The sequence below is a fragment of the Schistocerca serialis genome, chromosome 9 (assembly GCF_023864345.2).
Source record: "Schistocerca serialis cubense isolate TAMUIC-IGC-003099 chromosome 9, iqSchSeri2.2, whole genome shotgun sequence".
Taxonomy (NCBI): Eukaryota; Metazoa; Arthropoda; class Insecta; order Orthoptera; family Acrididae; genus Schistocerca; species Schistocerca serialis.
This window is the reverse complement of record NC_064646.1, coordinates 168,431,065-168,450,771: the sequence shown is the minus strand read 5'-3', so window position 1 is coordinate 168,450,771 and position 19,707 is coordinate 168,431,065. Positions and strand designations below refer to the sequence as shown.

At 40.3% G+C, this 19,707-nt stretch overlaps 1 protein-coding gene across 2 annotated transcripts in view; it reads right to left on the bottom strand.

Moving 5' to 3' along the window:
- The window catches only part of LOC126419762 (odorant receptor Or2-like), a 134,430-nt gene that overhangs the window by 96,310 nt on the left and 18,413 nt on the right, over window positions 1-19,707 (bottom strand). Inside the window, exon 1 of one of the 2 annotated variants that reach the window (XM_050086937.1) lies at window positions 3,546-3,588. The exons of the other annotated variant lie outside the window; for it this stretch is intronic. Coding sequence (XP_049942894.1) covers window positions 3,546-3,575 — 30 coding nt within the window. The 5' untranslated portion in view covers window positions 3,576-3,588. Of the gene's footprint in view, window positions 1-3,545; window positions 3,589-19,707 lie in introns of those variants that run through there. 2 annotated transcript variants of the gene reach the window in all.

Sequence of the window (19,707 nt, the reverse complement as noted above, 5' to 3'; positions counted from 1 at the left end):
GCATGGGTGTGTGTGTTTCTCCTTAGGATAATTTAGCTTAAGTAGTGTGTAAGCTTAGGGACCGATGACCTTAGCAGTTCATTCCCATAAGATTTCACACACATTTGAACATTTTGACTTCTGTATGAATACGAAATGTACGCTTTTTGATTGTCTCCGTCTAATGATCTCAATTTCACCCGTGGCGTATGTTTACCAGAAATACAATACCATTTAAGCACGTTATATGTTTGAGTTCCATTGTAATGATCGCATTTCAATGAAATACCGCTATTAATTATTTCAAATACCAGTGGGATCATATCTTAAATCTTTACAAGACTATACAATCCGCTGCACCAGTTCTTCAAAAGTATGTACCACATTCTCCAACCATGAGCCACGGCTGAAACTGGAGCCTGTTTGGACGGGGACTTAATCAAATGGCTCTGAGCACTATGGGACTTAACGTCAGAGGTCATCAGCCCCTGTAACTTAGAACTACTTAAACGTTACTAACCTAAGGACATCACACACATCCATGTCCGAGGCAGGGTACGAACCTGCGACCGTAACGGTCTCACGGTTCCAGACTGTAGCGCCTAGAACCGCTCGGCCACTCCGGCCGGCAGACTTAATCAAAAAGATCGTATTTTAATTATTTTTTCACTAACTACGACAACATTTCATTCTTTAGTCAGTGGCGGCTCGTAACCACACATGTACAGATATTTCACAAACGGTTTCTCTGTGGACCCGTGTTTACTGGAATATTTTTGCTTCCGTTATCGTATTCTTTCACTTGAATCAGTTTACACTATTAATTATATCTCAGGCAATAAGCTCATTTAATCTGAAAAAGGAGTCATGAATGAAGCACTCATGAGAATACGGACGTCTTACTTCATTACAATAACTAGTCTCTGAATACGAAAAAAGTGGGTGATAGAAAATTAAGAAAAGTTAAGTCTATGTGGATGTCGTGCTTTTAAAAATAACGTTCGTTCATTAGCAAAATATCCGCTTAAATAAATAGTTCACCTATAGAATTTCGTACGGGCTCTTCTGAGATTGATATCAACTAGTGAATTTAAGCAGGATTTCCTTCAAGTGGATAATGAACCCTGTTTAACGTAGCTGCTTTCACCGACGTGCCGAGGCCATTAAACTCAATCTCTTTTTACCATTTTGACAATCTGTCAACTAAGCTCCTGTCTTTTAAGATATTCAGAATGCCCTGCAAGAGTTAGAAGCTGGTGGCAACACACTATCAAGCAGACCACACGTGAGCCGGATTTTTGTATTTGTTTACGTCCGGAACTTCAAAATCACTCCACAAAGTAGTTCTATACAACTTCCGAAATCTCTAGAGAAAATCGACTTAACATTTTTCGAGCGTCTTTAATACCCTGAAGTAGAGTCTACCCTGAAGTAGCTCTGTGGTCGGTTGCCCACCCACAAAGTGGGAGACCTCGTATAATTCCCAGCCGATGCAAATTTTTGAACAAAGACGCATGTTCTACAAGCGTTTCCGTCTAGCTTAAAAAGCATAAAGATTGGGAATTGCTCGACAGTGGTAATCACTGGATAGCTGGTTCGCGTCTTTTTCGTTTATTTTCCGTTCACTTCGAATACCTACGTCATTTAAATATAAAACTCATCAAATATATATGCCGCGCGGGATTAGCCGAGCGGTCTCAACCGCTGCAGTCATGGACTGTGCGGCTGGTCCCGGCGGAGGTTCGAGTCCCCCCTCGGGCATGGGTGTGTGTGTTCGTCCTTAGGATAATTTAGGTTAGGTAGTGTGTAAGCTTAGGGACTGATGACCTTAGCAGTTAAGTTCCATAAGATTTCAGACACATTTGAACATTGGTTCGATTGGCTCTGAGCACTATGGGACTTAACATCTGAGGTCATCAGTCCCCTAGAACTTAGAACTACTTAAACCTAACTAACCTAAGGAAATTACACACATCCATGCCCGAGGCAGGATTCGAGCCTGCGACCGTAGCGGTCGCACGGTTCCAGACTGTAGCGCCTAGAACCGCTCGGCCACCCCGACCGGCATTTGAACATTTTTTCATCAAATATATGATAATTAACACATATAAAGGGTGGTCAGAAACAATGCGAGAAGCTTGTAAGGGTTTTGCAGGATAGGTTGTGTTGAGAAATAATTGTTACGGAAAGAATTCGATATGCGTTTGCAAGTTAATTAGCATTGAAGTTAGACTATCAGGCCCCCCAGATACGGTGTCTCCAAACGTATTCTTCGTTTGCTTTTCTGAAATACTCTTCCTTTGCTTTTCTGGAACCGATCAAGGGAGCAATACAAACACTGAAACTGGGACACTAGTAAGGATCGAACCTGATACAAAGACTGGAGCATCCTCGTGCGCTGTCATCTACACTATGAGAGGAACTGACACAATCTGTAACCGGTGAACCACTTAAATCTGCACGCTTAACAGACTGATTGGCTAACGTGAATGATAATTAACTCGGAAACGGCACAACATGTCGCATTATTTTCTTAACAGTTATTTCTCAGCACCCCAACAAGCTCTTTGTTTCTGACCACACTGCATGAATATCACGTTTATGAAAAACGTACGTCCTCTTTATTTCAAAATACTTATTGCGCTTGAAAAAATCCAGTTTCCATTGCAAATTTAAGTTCTTAAATACTAGTCTTTTATAGTAGTTTGTTAATAAGGATTGGTTAATTTATAAAAGCATTACAAATTATGTTCTTTCATCTAGATGCACTATACTCTTTGCATGAAATCTCATACGTAGAACACGCACGCATTGAGTAAAATTTTACCACAGTCTGGAATCGAAACGGGGTCTACTACTTGGGCGGGGGGATCGAGCATTCTACCAAATGGCATTATAGAAGTTTGGAAAACTTCAAAGTCGATATTCTCGAGCATTTTTGAGAGTTGCATCGATATGCTTAGTGCGACTGATTTTTGAGTACTGACCATCACGTACCACAAATATTAAATAATCACAATAATCCGATTGGCTTGTGGTGTCCTTGTAGGAAAATATTGCCTCTAATATTCTTGAATCCCTCCATTCACAGGAGCAGGGACAAGAAAAAGAAAGGAAATTGAGGCATAAATATCCCGTCGGCGTCGAGATCATCTGGGACGAAATACGAGTTCAGCCGTACAAAAACTGGAAGAAAATTGGCTGCAGCCTGTTATAAGGAACAGCGCTGAACTACCTGCAGAGATAAAAGGATAATACCAAAAATTTAAATTAGGGCGAGTGAACAGTGTTTTCAACCACATTGTTCCAGAATCCGATTCGAGGGGCTTAACTAATGATCTACACCAGTCGGCAGATATAGCGGAATAAGAAATTGGAAACAGTTTGTGATGAATTGTGCATTAAATGAACTCTGTAAAGAAAAAGAAGGAAACAACAACGGGAGATATTCTACTGAGGAACCCTTGTATTAACTTTTGAAAAATCAAAAAACATAACGGATGTTGTAAAGGATTTGATAAGAAAAAGTACTTGAGAAACAGAAGAGTAATAGTTACTGTACGCACCGGATCAGGAAGGTCCTTGGCTTTTGCCATCCTCTCTGCTTGAGCGTCGGTGGCAGAATCGCTGACATGTTTGTTTCCATGCCCATTAAGTATAAAGTGCCCGCCATGAATTCTTAAATGAACAGCACAGACACGGTGAAAGCGGAGAACACATTCGCTGCTAGTAGCGTGGTAAACGAGGCATCAAAATTTCAAGCATGCGCAATGCTGCCCTCAGGAAGACCGGACGCCAACCGTAAACACTTGCGATACGTACGAGCTCTTAGTTATCTATCTCTCTGTACACCGCTCAAAGAAGTTGGTAGCACTGTTCTCTTCAGCTTGCATTAAACATACTCCTGATGACCTTGCTACCTTAATTTTGCTGCGCTAACGACTTATTAAATGTACCAGATGTCAAAGTAGGCTCGTAAATGTGATATAAATGATTAAGAAATGCGCTGAGTTCTTAACATAGTTCTTGCGTTCATTATGGAGTCGCAGGCTACTTGGAAAACCACATGTATGCACCACTAACCCCTTTTCGAAGCGACAACCCACAGTTCCGGTCAAACAGCCTAATACAGTGTTCACAGTACTCCCGCTTGTAAGATCGTAACGTCTCAGATGAGCCAGGACGGTACAACACTTCTAGATTCACAGAACTCTACATAAGAGAATGTTTTGTAACATGATTGATAGTTTCGAACTAAAAGATCAAATATCTAACTGTGATGAAAATTGAATTGTGCGCTATATCTCAATATATCTTGTGTGTTCCAGTACAACAGCTTTCTTCGATTTTAGGAGTTACGCAAGAACTTCACATAAGCACATTCGGCGACTCAAATTCTATGTGGAATTTCTCAGGTTTTTGACTGCTCCTACGCACTGACGGAAACTGAGACTATCTATCGCGAAGCGGTAAGTTGCTCGAATATAAAATCTACATGAATGTGATACTCTCTTTGCCCAAGAGTACAACGATGTGAGATCACTGGTCTTCTTAGAATCCTTCTGAACGTTCATGAACAAAATCTCATTGTAATAGTTGAAAAAATGTCCAAATCAATTGTGGAAAACGATAACGGAATTAACATTGAACATCCAACTGTTACGATCGAGACCATCACCGCAGACTGCTTAAAAGGAAGCACTAGGTAAGTGAAGCGCAATAAAGATTGCAGATGAACCACTGGCAAACAGTTTCTCCACATTCAAGAGCAATTTTATCTTTGTTCTGTTGTTGTTGTCTTCATTTCGAAGTTTGTTTTTATGCAAGTCTCCACACTAGTCTGTCCTGTACAGACTTCTTCCTGTTTTCGTGGTAATTCCAACACATTTAGACTTGCTTACATGTAGTGAACCATTTTCCTCTCTCTACAATTTTTGCCCCTTCCGTTTATTATGGAACTGGCAGTTCCTTGATTACTCAAGATGTGTCCTATCAAACGGTCACCATTTTTAGTCAGCTTCTGCCATAAATTTCTTTTCTCCTCGATTCGTTTCAGTACAACATCATTATTAGTGTGATCTGTTCACCCAATCTTCTGCACTCTTCGGCAGCAACACACCTGAAAACATTCTCTTCTCTTATTGTGTGAGCTGTTTACCGACCATGCGTCACTTCCGTACAAGGCTGCACTCTGGACATAGGAAGAGTTCTCCTAACATATTAGATGTTAAAAATTTAACATTTTCTGAAACGCTTTTCTTGTCAGTCGTTCAGTTCCCCAAATACCAAGACTCGTATAACACTTTTAATGTCTAATTTCCTGACCAAATTTTCAGAGTCTCACCTGACTTAATTCCATTACCCTTGTTGTACTTTGTTCATCTTACAATCTACTCTGATGGCACTATCCATTCTGTTCAACAGATATTGCATGTCCTTCGCTGTCTCGGACAGCAAAATAAAAAGAAGTGCTAGGCTGTGAAAGACTCCTCTACTTGCTGCACAAGAATAAATTGCTGGTGAACACAAACAATACTGCACATATGTTCATTTGTCCATTCAGAAATCATCCTTTAACGCGCAACCCTTAAAACTGATGGCAAAGCAGTACCAGAGACAGAGTTTTTAGGAGTGTGGATGGACACCACACTTTGTTAGAAGAGAAGCTCCTAAAAAAGTTGGACAGTCTCTGTTGTGCAACAGAATCCTGAGGAAAACTTGACATAAACACACTGAAAATAAAGTATACTTGGCTTTCGCAATCAATAATGGCATCTGGTATCCCTTTCTAGGGGATTTCTCACAGAAAAATGTTTCTTATGCAAGAAAGAGTAATAAAAATAATGTCAAAATACAGTCAGCCACCAAACATATACTGAAATAACTTAATATATTACCATTCTTCCGTATTTATACTCTAAAACAGTCTATTTTGGGAAAAAAACCTTTGATCGGTTTATAGCAAATGGAAATGGACAACCATGACCCCTGGACCAGGCGAAACATTCATCTAGTGAGTCCAGGACTGAACACAAGGCATGAAGGAGTAGATAAAATGCGCAACATATTCTTCAACAAAAATCCCTTTCCATTAGAAACAATCCCAACATTTTTAAAAGTAGTGTAAAGGAAATATCTGTGGAAGACATTTATTATTCTGTTGATGAGAATGTAAAGACAAATTTACAATAACTTCATGACATTATCCTGTTCCCTCATATACCGGTAATTTAAATTGTAAAACCATGTTACGAAAATACTACGTAGACAATGGTCAACTGTGCATATTATTTCATTTTATTCTTGTATCTTGTTCTAAGCATAAATACTATTTTCATTCATTATGTTTTGTACATCCCATCAAGAAGAAGAGCGTTCAAGGTCGTGGAACATTAGAGTATGTTGTTGTTGCTGCGACTGGTTTGATGCAGCTCTCCATGCTAATCTATCCTGTGCAAGCTCCTTCATCTCCCAGTACCTACTGCAACCTATATCCTTCTGAATCTGCTTAGTGTATTCATCTCTTGGTCTTCCTCTACGACTTTTACCCTCCACGCTGCCCTCCAATGCTAAATTTGTGATCCCTTGATGCCTCAGGACATGTCCTACCAACCGATCCCTTCTTCTAGTCAAGTTGTGCAACAAACTTCTCTTATCCCCAATCCTATCCAATGCCTCCTCATTAGTTAAGTGATCTACCCACCAAATCTTCAACATTCTTCTGTAGCACCACATTTCGAAAGCTTCTATTCTCTTCTTGTCCAAACTATTTATTGTCCATGTTTCACTTCCATACACGGCTACACTCCCTACAAATACTTTCAGAAACGACTTCCTGACACTTAAATCTATACTCGATGTTAACAAAATTCTCTTCTTCAGAAACACTTTCCTTGCCATTGCCAGTCTACATTTTATATCCTCTCTACTTCGATCGTCATCAGTTATTTTGCTCCCCAAATAGCAAAACTCCTTTACTACTTTAAGTGTCTCATTTCCTAATCTAATTCCCTCAGCATCACCTGACTTAATTAGACTACATTCCATTATCCTCGTTTTGCTTTTGTTGATGTTCATCTTATATCCTCCTTTCAAGACACTGTCCATTCCGTTCAACTGCTTTTCCAAGTCCTTTGCTGTCTCTGACAGAATTACAATGTCATCGGCGAACCTCAAAGTTTTTATATCTTCCCGCTGGATTTTAATACCTACTCCAATTTTTTCTTTTGTTTCCTTTACTGCTTGCTCAATATACAGATTGAATAACATCGGGGAGAGGCTACAACCTTGTCTCACTCCCTTCCCAACCACTGCTTCACTTTCATGCCCCTCGACTCTTATAACTGCCATCTGGTTTCTGTACAAATTGTAAATAGCCTTTCGCTCCCTGTATTTTACCCCAGCCACCTTCAGAATTTGAAAGAGAGTATTCCAGTCCACATTGTCAAAAGCTTTCTCTAAGTCTACAAATGCTAGAAACGTGGGTTTGCCTTTCCTTAATCTTTCTTCTAAGATAAGTCGTAAGGTCAGTATTGACTCACGTGTTCCAACATTTCTACGGAATCCAAACTGATCTTCCCCGAGGTCGGCTTCTAGCAGTTTTTCCATTCGTCTGTAAATAATTCGCGTTAGTATATTGAAGCTGTGACTTATTAAACTGACACGTTTGTCAACACCTGCTTTCTTTGGGATTGGAATTATTATATTCTTCTTGAAGTCTCAGGGTATTTCGCCTGTCTCGTACATCTTGCTCACCAGATGGTAGAGTTTTGTCATGACTGGCTCTCCCAAGGCCGTCAGTAGTTCTAATTCTAATGGAATGTTGTCTACTCCTGGGGCCTTGTTTCGACTCAGGTCTTTCAGTGCTCTGTCAGACACTTCACGCAGTATCGTATCTCCCATATCATTTTCATCTACATCCTCTTCCATTTCCATAATATTGTCCTCAAGTACATCGCCCTTGTATAGACCCTCTATATACTCCTTCCACCTTACTGCTTTCCCCTCTTTGCTTAGAACTGGGTTTCCATCTGAGCTCTTGATATTCATACAAGTGGCTCTCTTTTCTCCAAAGGTCTCTTTAATGTTCCTGTAGGCTGTATTTATCTTACCCCTAGTGAGATAAGCCTCTGTATCCTTACATTTGTCCTCTAGCCATGCCTGCTTAGCCATTTTGCACTTCCTGTCGATCTCATTTTTGAGACTTTTGTATTCGTTTTTGCCTGCTTCATTTACTGCATTTTTATATTATCTCCTTTCATCAATTAAATTCAATATTTCTTCTGTTACCCAAGGATTTCTACTAGCCCTCGTCTTTTTACCTGCTTTATCCTCTGCTGCCTTCACTACTTCATCCCTCAGAGCTACCCATTCGTCTTCTACTGTATTTATTTCCCCCATTCCTGTCAATTGTTCCCTTATGCTGTCCCTGAAACTCTGTACAACCTCTGGTTTAGTCAGTTTATCCAGGTCCCATCTCCTTAAATTCCCATCTTTTTGCAGTTTCTTCAGTTTTAATCTACAGTTCATAACCAATAGATTGTGGTCAGAGTCCACATCTGCCCGTGGAAATGTCCTACAGTTTAAAACCTGGTTCCTAAATCTCTGTCTTACCATTATATATATATATATATATATATATATATATATATATATATGATACCTTTTAGTATCTCAAGGATTCTTCCATGTATACAACGTTCTTTTATGATTCTTGAACCAAGTGTTACTTATGATTAAGTTATGCTCTGTGCAAAATTCTACCAGATGGCTTCCTCTTTCATTTCTCTCCCCCAATCCATATTCACCCACTATGTTTCCTTCTCTCCCTTTTCCTACTCTCGAATTCCAGTCACCCATGACTATTAAATTTTCGTCTCCCTTCACTACCTGAATAATTTCTTTTATCTCATCATACATTTCTTCAATTTCTTCGTCATCTGCAGAGCTAGTTGGCATATAAACTTGTACTACTGTAGTAGGCATGGGCTTCGTGTCTGTCTTGGCCACTATAATACGTTCACTATGCTGTTTGTACTAGCTTACCCGCACTCCTATTTTTTATTCATTATTGAACCTACTCCTGCATTACCCCTATTTGATTTTGTATTTATAACCCTGTATTCACCTGACCAGAAGTCTTGTTCCTCCTGACACCGAACTTCACTAATTCCCACTATATCTAACTTAAACCTATCCATTTCCCTTTTTAAATTTTCTAACCTACCTGCTCGGTTAAGGGATCTGACATTCCACACTCCGATCCATAGAATGCCAGTTTTCTTGCTCCTGATAACGTCGTCCTCTTGAGTAGTCCCCGCCCGGAGATCCGAATGGGGGACTATTTTACCTCTGGAATATTTTACCCAAGAGGACGCCATCATCATTTAACCATACAGTGAATCTGCATGCCCTCGGGAAAAATTATGGCTGTAGTTTCTCCTTGCTTTCAGCCATTCGCAGTACCACAACAGCAAGGCCGTTTTGGTTAATGTTACAAGGCCAGATCAGTCAATCATCCAGACTGTTGTCCCTGCAACTACTGAAAAGGCTGCTGCCCCTCTTCAGGAACCACATGTTTGTCTGGCCTCTCAACAGATACCCCTCCGTTGTGGTTGCACCTACGGTACAGCTATCTGTATCTCTGAGGAACGCAGGATCATTAGACTACTTAATGCTATTTTTGCATGTATCATCTAAATGTAATCAAAAAATTTGTAAGAAAACTATTATTTTGTTAGATGAAAGATTTTAAACTAGTGCATCTACACAGTATCTCAATTTCCAGAGATGAAAAATATCATTGTTAGAATTAGGTATAAATAAGGGAATTCATTTCAGTGTGAATGAGATTCAAGATTATCTAACTAATATAAAAAATGTCACACATTAATCAGTGAACTATAAGCAAATTACCACAATTCTACATAGAAAAGATAATTTACCAATAAACTTTGGTGACATATCCTAAAAATGTGGCTGAACAAAAAAATTTTGTTCTTAATAGGTCCTAAATTACAAACAGATAACATATTAGGCAGATGAGTGAAGCAGCGGTGATTATACAAAATAAAATTTCTAGCACAAGAGAAATTACAGTAACTGAAATAAAAGAAAATAGAGCATATGAGTAACAGAGGTAATGTACAGTGTGGACTGGATGGGATTATTAGTGGTACCTATAGTTGGAAGTGATATGTAAGGAAACTGTGTCTGATCATTCAGTACCAAGCTTTGGTTGATGGGCATAGTATTTTTCAAACAAAATATTTTCTAACGTCTATAAATACTGAATTGTATTTACAACACATTAATACTTGTCATGCAGCTTCATAATAAACATCGCCATTGCCAAGTATCTCACAGAACTTTTCAGTCCCTGAATCGTGATATTTAATTAATTTATAGAGTATATACTTATATTTAATTAATTTATAGAAAAATGGGCTAACAAGCCATGTTTTTCATTTTTTTTGTATTCAATGGAGATTCTGAATTTCTTGCTTTACATTAGATGAGAGCCTGTGGAATATTTTCGCACCGGAGCACATATCTCCATCTGAACTCGAGACAAGAAGGCAAACTCTACATGAAAATTATTTTTGTGCCTTGTGTAAACCATAGTTCAGCTGGAACTGATTTTTATTATCAGCAACAAAAACCATTGAGGAGTAAATGTTTTGGGTTGTGAGTCTAAGAATTTCAAGACCATTAAAAAGCCTTTCTGCAAGATGTATAATTATCTGTTTTATGGAATAATCTTACTGCTCACTTTTGTTGAATAAGCACTTTACTTACCATAGGATCCCTGCCTAGGAAGACAGCAGGGAGTGAAAATATGCACAAGAAGACAACACTCTTCTTCTTAGGTCAGCACAATGAAAGATGCTTCTCAGGGCATAATACACTGAACTCAGCTTCTTAAATAGATTATCTATATATAATGTTATCTTGTTATCCAGCTGGTGTTCCTCAGGGTTCCATCTTTGGTCCATTGCTTTTTCTTGTGTTCATTGATGACCTCTCATCTGTTGCATTGCCAGTAGCTCAGTTTGTTTTGTTTGCAGATTATACAAACATTCCAGCAAATAGAAAGTGAAGTACAGATTTACAAATGGCACTGACATTAAGAAATGGTTTAAAGCTAAGTCATCTACAGAGCAGAAGGAGTTACCTACCAAAAAGTCTTCTACACTATATTTAAACTATGCTTTATCTGAAACCAACTTTTTAATGTTCACTTGCAACAGTATTAAATGTCTGGGATTACAAGTCAATAGCCATCCGGTGTGGCCAAGCGGTACTAGGCGCTTCAGTCTGGAACCGCACGACTGCTATGGTCGCAGGTTCGAATCCTGCCTTGGGCATGGATGTGTGTGATGTCCTTAGGTTAGGTAGGTTTAAGTAGTTCTAGGTTCTAGGGGACTGATGACCTCAGATGTTAAGTCCCGCAGTGCTCAGAGCCATTTGAACCATTTGAACAAGTTGATAATAAATTCGGTTGGAATGGGCATACACAGAACTGCTGAAGCGCCTAAACAAGTCTGTATTTGCAATGCGAATGATGTCAGGTGTAGGTGGTATAAATATATAAAAAACTTACTTACTTTGCTTACTTTTAGTCTATAATGTCATATGGGATCATATTCTGGGGTAACTCGTCAAATAGAGCAAATGTTTTTAGTATGCAAAAGCGCATAATAAGACTGATTTGTGGTGTAAATTCAAGAACATCATGTAGAAAAATATTCAAGGAACTTTGTATTCTAACCACTGCTTCTCAGTACATTTATTCCTTCATGAAATTTGTTGCAAGTAGTATGTCTCTATTTCCAACAAATAGCTCAATACAGAGTATCAACCATAGGAATAAAAACTATCTACATAAAGATCTAAAATCACTTATCTTGGTCCAAAGAGGGACCAATACTCAGAAACACATATTTTCAATAAATTGCCAGCGAACATTAAAAAGTTGGTTTCAGATAAAGCACAGTTTAAATATAGTATGGAAGACGTTTTGATAGGTAACTCCTTCTGCTCTGTAGATAACTATCTTAACAGGAACTGTTAGCTCAGATTAAGTAAAAATGTCTGTTCATATCAGTTTCGATAGTACTTGACCACAGCAGTCAAGATTAGGTATTTTGTGTATGATAAATTTATTAAAAGTGCATAACTATGTTTCGTTCTGACAGTGTATTAATTCTGTAAATATTAGCGGTTTCAGTGTACTGCAACGTTTTCAAATATGTTGACAATCTCCTAACAAATGATAAGGAAAGTGAGTATTATATTCAAACGTTCTATGCTTTTAAGTTATACTTTCTGACATGTTCCACACTCATGAGAATCACCTAATTTTTGGTTCTATGGAAGGAAAACTGAATCTAATCTGACAATGTCATCGGCAAACCTCGAAGAATTTGGTCCATTAGACTTCTGGCATATAGCAGCATAAAAACAAAGTTTTTATTTTTTTGGTCTGAACTCTCTCTTTCCAAATTTATCCTTTGTTTCCTTTACTGCTTGCTCAATGTACAGGGAAGGATTAAAAACCTATTTCATTTTTTTCTCAGATGCTGCCTCCCTTTCGTGCTCTTTGGCTCATTACTGAAGTCTGGTTTCTGCACATTTTGTTGACAAACTTTCTTTCCTTGTACTTTATCCCAGCTGTAATATTCACCTTTCTCAAAGGTCTCTTGAAAACTACAAATGATATAAAAGAGGATTTGCCTTTTTTTATTATGTCTTCTGAGATAAATCGTAAGTGCAGTATTGCTTCATGTGCTCCTACAGTTCTAACCGAGTATGGCCTTCATTAGTATGTCGATTCTTTCAAAAATAATTCGTGTTAGCATTTTTCAGGCATGACTTAAAAGTAATGGCTCCAGTAATAGTCAGGCCTGTCAACACCATCATTCTCTGGAATGATGTTAATTACATTCTTCTTAGAGTCTAAAGACATTTGCATGCCATGCGGAATCGTTTTGACACGTTTGATACCCCGAAGGATCCCAATACTGAAGATAGGTCGTCTACTATAGCTGACTTGTTTTGGATTACGTTCTTCAGTGCTCTGTCAAATTCTTCTCTCAGTATCATATCCCCCATGTCGGCTTCATCTACTTCTTCCCATTGTTTAATACTGTTTTCACGTTTCCTTCTTTTGTACAATCCTTCTACACTCCTGGAAATGGAAAAAAGAACACATTGACACCGGTGTGTCAGACCCACCATACTTGCTCCGGACACTGCGAGAGGGCTGTACAAGCAATGATCACACGCACGGCACAGCGGACACACCAGGAACCGCGGTGTTGGCCGTCGAATGGCGCTAGCTGCGCAGCATTTGTGCACCGCCGCCGTCAGTGTCAGCCAGTTTGCCGTGGCATACGGAGCTCCATCGCAGTCTTTAACACTGGTAGCATGCCGCGACAGCGTGGACGTGAACCGTATTTGCAGTTGACGGACTTTGAGCGAGGGCGTATAGTGGGCATGCGGGAGGCCGGGTGGACGTACCGCCGAATTGCTCAACACGTGGGGCGTGAGGTCTCCACAGTACATCGATGTTGTCGCCAGTGGTCGGCGGAAGGTGCACGTGCCCGTCGACCTGGGACCGGACCGCAGCGACGCACGGATGCACGCCAAGACCGTAGGATCCAACGCAGTGCCGTAGGGGACCGCACCGCCACTTCCCAGCAAATTAGGGACACTGTTGCTCCTGGGGTATCGGCGAGGACCATTCGCAACCGTCTCCATGAAGCTGGGCTACGGTCCCGCACACCGTTAGGCCGTCTTCCGCTCACGCCCCAACATCGTGCAGCCCGCCTCCAGTGGTGTCGCGACAGGCGTGAATGGAGGGACGAATGGAGACGTGTCGTCTTCAGCGATGAGAGTCGCTTCTGCCTTGGTGCCAATGATGGTCGTATGCGTGTTTGGCGCCGTGCAGGTGAGCGCCACAATCAGGACTGCATACGACCGAGGCACACAGGGCCAACACCCGGCATCATGGTGTGGGGAGCGATCTCCTACACTGGCCGTACACCACTGGTGATCGTCGAGGGGACACTGAACAGTGCACGGTACATCCAAACCGTCATCGAACCCATCGTTCTACCATTCCTAGACCGGCAAGGGAACTTGCTGTTCCAACAGGACAATGCACGTCCGCGTGTATCCTGTGCCACCCAACGTGCTCTAGAAGGTGTAAGTCAACTACCCTGGCCAGCAAGATCTCCGGATCTGTCCCCCATTGAGCATGTTTGGGACTGGATGAAGCGTCGTCTCACGCGGTCTGCACGTCCAGCACGAACGCTGGTCCAACTGAGGCGCCAGGTGGAAATGGCATGGCAAGCCGTTCCACAGGACTACATCCAGCATCTCTACGATCGTCTCCATGGGAGAATAGCAGCCTGCATTGCTGCGAAAGGTGGATATACACTGTACTAGTGCCGACATTGTGCATGTTCTGTTGCCTGTGTCTATGTGCCTGTGGTTCTGTCAGTGTGATCATGTGATGTATCTGACCCCAGGAATGTGTCAATAAAGTTTCCCCTTCCTGGGACAATGAATTCACGGTGTTCTTATTTCAATTTCCAGGAGTGTATATACTCCTTCAAATTTTAGGTTTACTCTTTGCATATCAGCTTGCAAAAAATATTCAAAACAGTGGACAAGACACCTGAGGTTAGCGCAGGAGCAACCAAGCTCTTACTACGAGACAATTGTGAAAAATTCGTCATCTGGCACTGAACAGCAACCTTTCTTTAGATTGAAAACAATCCTCTTAGCATTCCTCTTGTAAGTGAATGTAATGTACGGTTTACAACCTTATTTCCCTCAGGTGCGACTTATTTCAAAAGATAGACTGAAAAAACGCAAATCTACGATTATAGCAATTACAGATTTAGAGAAAGCTTAGGACAGTGTTGAATTGAATATACTTTTCGAAGTTACGAAGGTATCAGGGATAAAATTAAGCGAGTGAAGTGTTATCTAGAACTTGTACAGAAATCATATTGCATTTATAAGAGTCGAAGAACATGAAAGGGGGGTTGTAGTTGAGAACGGAGAGACACAGACGATTTTATTCAACATGTACACTGGGCAAGCTGTAAAGGCAACCAACGAGATATTTGGAAATGGAATTAAAGTCCAGGGTGAGGAACTAAAAACATTGAGATATTCTGGTGACAAATTTTATTTTGACAGAGATGTCAAAGGACCTGGAAGACCAGTTGAGTTGAATGGGTAGGTTCTTAAAAAAAAACAAGTAATAAGATAAACGTCAACAAAAGTAAAACAAGAGAAATTTAATGTAGTCGAATTAAACCAGTCGACGCTGAGGGAATCGAATTAGAAAACACGACACTGTAAGTAGAAGTTTTGCTATATGAAGAGAAAAGTAACTAATACTAGTAGAAGTAAAGAGGATATATTGTATTACAGAGACTGTGAAAGTAATGAGTGATACTTCTAAACTCGCATTTGTAAGTCTCAAGTTGGAACCTGAAAAATTTGCAAAAGTTATTTTGGTATTGAAATAGGTAAATCTCAGTCCAGGACAACAGAACAATGTGAAAATTTTGAATGGAAATATCTAGAGCCAACGCTACACGAAGCGAAATTCATACTACCCGGTATATCAAACAATTAGCCTGCGAGGAAGCAATACGTTTTCAATGAAGTTTAATTATGCTATCTCACTGCAAAACTAATGGCTCAGATTAAAATGTTGTCCATGACTATAGCCTATCTTCATCTTTGGTCTTGTAAACAATCACTGTACCACAACTGTTATTGTTATTACAGAGCAAATGAACATAAAATTTAACACATCTGACTTTCTGATAAAACTACTTGAAAATTCACAAGATATCACTTCGTTGGTATTAGGCCCCAGAACTGATACTGAGTTACATTGGACGTGAGCTTTGGTGGTGATTATGTTTACTGGAACAAGATACCTGTGCGCACGGAACCCCTCGTCTGTTCTGCAACCTGTTACTATTAAGATAATGTTGAGACTGTCAGAAACCAAATTTCATTTACCGTACCTGCAGTCTGAAAATCAAGAAAGCATCTTACCAATTTTCACAAAATGATTCTCAGTACACAACTCGCGATGTGCAGTGCGAGTATGCAAACACAGACATGAAAGTAAATGAAAATGAGGAACTAATCTTAACCACTGATAAATGAGAACAAGACACCAAATTAAGCTATATTTCATTAATCCTTAACGACAATACACCTTTTCAGTAGTTTCTCACACCCAGGCAAAGTAGTAAAATACTTTTAATAGCTCTCTTGTGCTTAGTTGCCTTCCTTGACACTTATTTCAACCGTGTTCTTTACTATAAAATATTTACAGTAAACTTTAACCATACCCAGTGTTCTAACAATAAGACACTATTTAGTTACAAATGTAAATTTGGCTGGATTACCTTAAAACTTGGCTTTGTCATTCTTGCATTCATATCATCTCATTTTCTCAATTTTTTTCTAAAAACACGTTATTACAGAATCCTTTTTTGAATAATTTTGCCTCCACTGCACGGTAGACCAGCTTCCAGCCTTTTCAAACCAAGTACACAGCCGGAATGATTAATACACACTGCTTACTACTCTCTTCAAAAGAGTAATCTCTCTGACCAACATCTGTGATCTCAAAACAGATCTTGATTATACCGAAACTACAGATGTTGAATACGTATATCAATTTCGTAACTTCATTCACAGCTATGGCCAAAACTACCTGAAAATCGTGATGGAAAATAAGACAGGTCCCTTACAAACTGGGTGAAGCTGAGGGAATCTGATTAGAAAATACGACACCGAAAGCAGAAGTTTTACTATCTGAGGAGCAAAATAACTAATACTAGTAGAAGTAAAGAGGATACATAGCGTCGTCTGGTACTAGCAAGAAAAGGGTTTCTGGAAAAGATAATTGTTTTTTTGACATTGAATACGCATTTTAGCCTTAGAAAGTCTTTTCTGAAAGTATTTTCCTACAGTATATTCGTAACTGAAGAGGAATATGGACACCCTACAGTCCAGATAAGAGGAGGACAGAAAATTTTGGAATATGATGCCACAGAAGAACGCTGCAAAATAGAGAGACCGCTTAACTGTTGACGATGTACTGTGTTGAATTGACGAGAAAACGAATTTATGGCAGAACCTGATTGAAAGAAGCAATCGGTTGATAAGTTACAGGTGAAAAGGACTCTCAAAATTGATACTAGAATTAATTGTGGTGGGTAAAAATTATACAGGGAAACCTAAGTCTGACTACAGTAGTAAGCTTGAAATAGACGTGGGTTGCAGTACCTATGCCGAGGCGGAGAACTCTGCAAAGGCTAGACTGGCATCAAACCAGTGCAGTGCTGCATTGTCTAAAAATGTCTGTCTTCGACTATTAACAACTCTTCTTTGATTCCATCAATTTGAAATTAATGTTCCCATTACCAAAGACCATTTGTGGCTGCTGTAGATGACAAATTGTTCGTACAAGACAGAACTCTTCTCCTTACTTTTCTACCCAATTGGTCCAAAAGACCTGCGTATTATTCCACAGATCAAGGTGAGAATTTGCATTGTCGGTCATCACTGCATAACGTAGCTTAAACTAAGCTCAATTGCTGTTGACTCCACTTAACATGTCAGATCAAGAAATGTTTCATTCACCTTAGTACCTCGAATGCCCGATATTCTTGAAGAATATGAACTGGTAGCCCGAATAAAAAATTCGTACGAAAAAATAAACTCAAATAACATTATACAAGTGTACACCGTTAATAATATTAAGTAAAAAGAAAAAAATGCAAATTATGCGTTGATGCAGAAGTACGTAGCGTTTTTCCGTAAGCTTAATAAACGCAACACATACACATAGCGAAGACTTTAGTCATCAATAATACATTCTCCTTCACTCTTTACCGCTGTCTGCCAACGCTGGGGTAACTTTCCGATTCCGCAACTGTAGAAATCACGTGATTTTGAGGCGAAGAACTCGTCGAGGCATGTTCGGAGCGCATTTTCATCGGGAAAAGAAGTTGTTTGAAGGTTGTTCAATAGAGGGCGGAGAAGGTGAAAACCTAACGACGCGCAAATACAAATGAATAAGGTGGATGTGGAGTGACTTCCAACCCAAGTCCTGCATAGTGTTTTTTGTCAGTCTAGCAGAATGCGAACGTGCATTATCATGGAGTAGCATCACTTCGAGCAGTCTCCCTGGTCGTCGTCCTTCGATTACGGCTGCAAGAAGTCTCAGTTGTTGACAATAAATGTCAGCAGTAATGTTTACAGGTCGAGGAAGCAATTAGTAGTATATCACACCATCGGTGTTCCACCAGATGCGTAACATTATCTTTTGTGGACCCGCGCAGGTCTTTTTGGAAGGAGTTACTGCTTTGTTTTGCACAATCATTCCTTTCTTTTTCTTATTTTAGCATGAAGACACGATTTCTCTTCAGCAGTAACGATACGTGGTAGGAATGGTCAGTATTGTTCACGAACCAGTTGATGACGAGCAAGCAGAGACGCTCATTTGGCTACCCTCTGGTTTTTGTGATTTTCGCTTACAGCTACAGCTTGCGATACCCGTACACGCGATTTCTGAACCCTCCCTGCTGCATGCAAATGTCGCACGAAGGTGGAGAGTCACTAATGTAAAAATGATCGTCCTGAAATCGAGAACACCATTTTCTTGCTATGCTCGCTATCCAATGGTATCGTCCTCACATATGCCACAAACGTTTTTGGCTGCCTCCGCTTCTGTCACCCCACTATTGAACTCAAACAGAAGTTTACACTGATCAGCCAAAACCATACAACGACTGTCGCTTGGTGGCGTTGCGGGCATGTGACGCGGTAACAAAAGCACTTAAGCGGAGCAGACGCGGATGGAGGATCACCCTAGCGAAGATATGGGCTGCAAGTGGGGAAATCCAATGAGATAAGCAACTTTGACAAAGGGCAGATTATTATTACGCAGAGCATGTGACCTAGTATCTCGAAAGCGGCGAAGCTTGGTCGAATGTTCACGTGCTACTGTCGTGAGCATTTACGGAAAGAGGCAAAACAAGAGTGAAAGTACCATTAGGCGCTAAATGGTTGGACGTGCACAAATCTTGATAGAACGTGAGTTTTGGAGGCTTGTCTGTTTTGTAAAGGAGGGTAGATGGTGATCTGAGGTATTTCTGACAAAAAAGCACAATGCTGGTGGATGCACAAGTGTTTTGGAGCACACTGTTCATCGTGCAGATCATGGAGCTCTGCAGTAGACAACCCCCTACATGTTCGTATGTTGATACAACGGCATTTTCAATTACCATTGCAGTGGGTGCAGGACCGTCGGGATTTGACAGTCGATCAGTAGAAACGTGCTGGCTCTTCGGGTGTTTTGCTACACTAGGCCGATGGTTGTCGCCACAAACTCCGTCGTCGAGGTGAACAGTGGCTCGAAAAGTACAGAGCGTCACAGACGCAGGCTAGTGGGAGCAGTATTATGCTATGGGAGACATTCTCCTGTGCTTGCATGGGATCCGAGGTAGTAATCGTAGACACGCTGACGGCTGCGAACAACCTGCATCCATTCATGCTTAATGTATTCCCTGGCGGTGATGTCATCTTTCAGCAGTACGATTGCTCGTGTCTCGCAAACCAGAACTGTGCTACAGTGGTTGAGGAACGAACCTTATAGTGAACTCACGTTGATATCTC